We start from the raw sequence: 4,170 nt of genomic DNA on the forward strand, positions 1-4,170 counted from the left end.
TGTTGTGTTTTTTTTTTTCCCTAGTTTGCATTACTTGACCCCTACTGCTCCTGTTCATGTTGATTTAAAAATGAGAAGATATTCAGAGTGCTCTCTGAGAAGAAGGTTATGTGGATGTTTGTTAGGGACTTGTTATTAGCCAAACAAACTGATACAACAGAAGTCCTGAGTGGCGGGAAGACACTACGCTGTGTGGCACCAGTCAATATTTGGACAGTAAGAGATTACTCAGAATAGTCACAGCAAATAAACAGGAGTCGAAAGATGTCTTGTTAGAAATGGAGACGTGCCTTGTGCCAGGTATTCATCCAGGGAACTGTATGGCTGAGGTGTTTCTTCTCGCCTCTCAATCCTCTTGATTTCACGTTTGGTTTTTTTGCCAGTTTGTCCTTGGGATCCTGCACCTTCCCCTCACCTCTTCTTCCCATTATGTTTCAACAGATCTGGTGGCTGGATCCCGAACTGACGTACGGCAACGCCAAGCCTTTTGTCTTCACCCAGGGTCACTCAGTGTGTAACCGCCCTTTCTTACCCTGCTTTGACACACCAGCAGTGAAATGCACCTACTCAGCCACTGTCAAGGTACGTGACCGAACGGCTCCGAGTCGTTCGTGCAGCACTTAGCTACTGCTAGCTTGTGAAAGCACAGTTCCATTGTAGTATTAATTGTGATAATCAGTGTTACAAAAAGATTTTGTTTTAGAGCCCGCTCTGGTTCTTGGGCCAGAGAGCAACTCTGTTGCCTATGATGCTCGAGTCTTGCCTTCCCCTTACTCAGCACTGAAAGAGTAGCCATGAAATAGATAATATGAAAGAGAGAATTTGGCTGATCGCTTCTGGTAGTGGTTATTGATGACAATACTCAACTTTTATCAATTCTTGGAAGGAAAAAACTCAAGTTTTATGAAAGCAGTGTCAAATAATGTTGTGTTCTGTGTAGATGAAATAATTTGATATGTGGGCACTCCTGGTGCAGCTGACTTAAGAACCCATGCAGTGTAAGAGGCGTAATATTTTTGGCTGATATGTTATCACGGGCTGGGCAGATTGTGGTATAAAAACCTCACAGAAATCTTAAACTTTTGTGTTATCTACATGTTTATTTTTAAAGTACATCCCTGGGCACAGATGACAAATCCCAGCGAGATCTGTGGTGTAGTCATTTAGCTGTGATCATCTAGCGAGTTGGTGTGTATGGTGTTGATCTTCCAGGCTCCAGCGGGCATACAGGTGTTGATGAGTGCCACCCAAAGTACCTACTTGGAAGAGGAAGGTGTATATCAGTTTTACATGGAATATCCAGTTCCTGCCTACCTAGTGGCCCTGGTGGCAGGAGACCTTACACATGCAGACATAGGTCCAAGGTAAGATTTGCAATGAGTTGATTCTGTTTTTTATGTCTCTGTACAGTGCTTTGTGTAGCAAGTAGTTAATGTGTCGAGTTTTTGATAAGGCAACAGTTGGGACCATGAGCTGTGAATGTTCAGAGAGTTTGAGGTTTAGCTGGGTGTAAAGAAATTCATGGTACTGATATTTTCCTGCTTATTGTCCCTGTAGTCATTACAGCTACTTGTCTCAATGCCTGATTTCAGGGATCTTTGATTACCTCTTGCCATATATCCATAGTGTCAGCCTAAACAAGATCTCAGTCTGATATGAGGCCTCTTAGCACTATTACCATACATGGAAGTGTGGTGAGAAGTCAGGCTATTTTTTCTACGAGATAATTCAGTTTGCTGAAGTATCACCTGATGTTTTCTGTTTTCCTACAGGAGCAGAGTGTGGGCAGAGCCTTGCCTGCTGCCAACAGCCATCAGCAAGCTTTCTGGCATTGTTGAGCGCTGGTTGACTGCTGCAGAGAGTCTGTATGGCCCATACATATGGGGAAGGTGAGTTTAATAAGTCTCTCAGGAATGTGTAATGGGAACAAAATAAAACAATCTTGAGAAATGAGAATGCTTTCTACCTACGGTAGCTGACAATAGCAGGACAGATGAGACTCTCAACTGGCAGCACTGTAGTAGCTGGAAACAAACTGGAGTTTTGTCTCTGCAAGTGGCAGAGAGGACCATGGAGGCACGATGGTGTTTTGCCAGGTATAGTGGGCAGAACTGGAGGTTTCTAAACAGTGGATCTTCACTGGTGAGTGGAGATTTTTCATACTACAGTGTTTTGTGATGCAAGTCCAACGTTGGGCCAGGCACCATTTAAAAAGTATGGTGGTTTTCAATGCATGTATTTATTTTTACATATGGTACTTGACATATGATACATTTCCTGTGGTATTCCTGAGGATGCTGAAGACCTGACTTGGTACAGACTCACTGAGAGTCCTAGACCCTAAAAACATTAATAGTTTCTGAAATTAAGCTTCACTGTGTATTAAAAGACAATGTTTTTGAGAGAATGCTTTCATTCTTTGGATAGGAGAAAATGTTTGCAAAGGCCCCCTGTAAATTTCTTTGCTGAAGGTAAGCAGGAAGAATTTGTTATTGCTGTTAACTTGCAAAATGTTGCTTGAAATAATCCAAGAACAAGGACTGATGTGCTAGTGCTAATCATTAGTGGAGAAATTTAGAAAACAACCCAAACAGTATTGTTACGTTCTGAAGCAGACTAGAATTGTTTTGCTGACACTGTGAATCAATTAATGAATTCAGTGGCTTCCCAGCCTCTCTCTTTCCTGGGAACCTGTGGACTCAACACTCTACGTGATAGTATATGTAGAGTAAACTTAGTGGTTCTGGCTCTCACATAAACAACTTGATACGAATTTGTGTGTGTGAAGGGAGCATGATGCTCCCAGGCAGTGCTGGATCAGCATGCTGCGCGTGTGAAGGCTGACTGGTCTTTACATCCGAATGTGAGCAGGTCCCTAGCCAAGACAATAAACTCTGTGATCCCCTGATCAGAAGAATTGGGCACCACTGGTCTAGAACTTTGTTCCTTAAGTGACAAAAAAAATCTCAGAAGAGCCTTCCCTAAAGAAAGAAAGGTTCTGTGTATGTCTTTCAAAATATCTTCTTTCTCCTCCCTTCTTTCTTCTCTCTCCCTAATTTTAGATACGACATTGTTTTTCTTCCTCCATCCTTCCCTATTGTTGCCATGGAAAACCCCTGCCTGACCTTCATCATCTCTTCCATTCTGGAGAGCGATGAGTTTTTGATCATTGACGTCATTCACGAAGTTGCCCACAGCTGGTTTGGAAACGCAGTCACCAACGCTACATGGGAGGAGATGTGGCTGAGCGAGGGGCTGGCCACCTACGCCCAACGCCGGATCACCACCGAGACCTACGGTACCAATGCGGGAATGTTCCTCCTTGTGCTCCCTCTCTAACCCATAACTGAGAGTTGGCTGCATTTGCGTCAGGAGCTTAAAAATCTGTGGGGCGCTGGTTTGATTTTTTAATTCCTGGAATGCACATGGCCCCAAACTTTGCATTGAACATCTCAGATGCTTAGAGCCTGATGTTATCTTGGCTTTGGGTGGAATCAATACCTGACACGCCAGTAGTCAGCCCTCAGTAGTAGCCCTCAGGGGCTCTGAGGGACGTGCATGTGTTAGCACAGTGTCATAAGGATGTTGGCAGGAACTTTGGAACTACTGTTGGGTACCAGGCAGGTGTTCATATGTCAGAGCAAGGTGAGCAGAGGATGCTTCAGAGAAAGATGTAGGAAAACTCATCTTGGTTACATTGTGAAATAACTGTCCTCGGAGCAGTGTATCTGTCTAATTCCGATCAGTTGGCAGCTACCTAGTGTTGGGAAGAATGGTGATGGCGATACCACGTAGAAAAACAAATGGACACATCTCTGTAGCTGTGTGGTATCTCCTTGAGGCTTCCTGTAGAATTGTACAGCCCTGCCTTTGCTTATATCAGTGAATTTCGTAGGTCAGTTGTATGGTGCTGTCTTTAGAATTCATAAATAGTAAATAATTCCTATTGTTTTCAGTTTTGAAGTGAATAATGGGAACATACACTTCTCTAATTTGTTCTGTTATGTTCTTAAAAGCCTGTACCACATGTATTCTCGCATGTCCACTGTAGACAATCTTGGAAAAAAAATTGGAAATGTTGGCCACAAGAGTGATTGGAAGGATGCCTTTAGTTTTATTCATGCATATTGTTTTTTGGAGGTGAGCTGATGATAATGAAGTTTAGGGAAA

General features: G+C 43.1%; 1 protein-coding gene across 1 annotated transcript in view; it reads left to right on the plus strand.

Moving 5' to 3' along the window:
• Positions 1 to 429: 429 nt before the first annotated feature.
• Positions 430 to 4,170, plus strand: part of LOC104273299 (arginyl aminopeptidase-like 1) — a 10,738-nt gene continuing 6,997 nt past the window's right edge. The window contains 4 exon segments of the mRNA XM_009868589.1: positions 430 to 582; positions 1,213 to 1,364; positions 1,773 to 1,889; positions 3,063 to 3,298. Of these exon segments, the coding sequence (XP_009866891.1) occupies positions 430 to 582; positions 1,213 to 1,364; positions 1,773 to 1,889; positions 3,063 to 3,298 (658 nt within the window).

Source organism: Apaloderma vittatum, unplaced genomic scaffold (assembly GCF_000703405.1).
Source record: "Apaloderma vittatum isolate BGI_N311 unplaced genomic scaffold, ASM70340v1 scaffold42424, whole genome shotgun sequence".
In the NCBI taxonomy this organism is placed as follows: Eukaryota; Metazoa; Chordata; class Aves; order Trogoniformes; family Trogonidae; genus Apaloderma; species Apaloderma vittatum.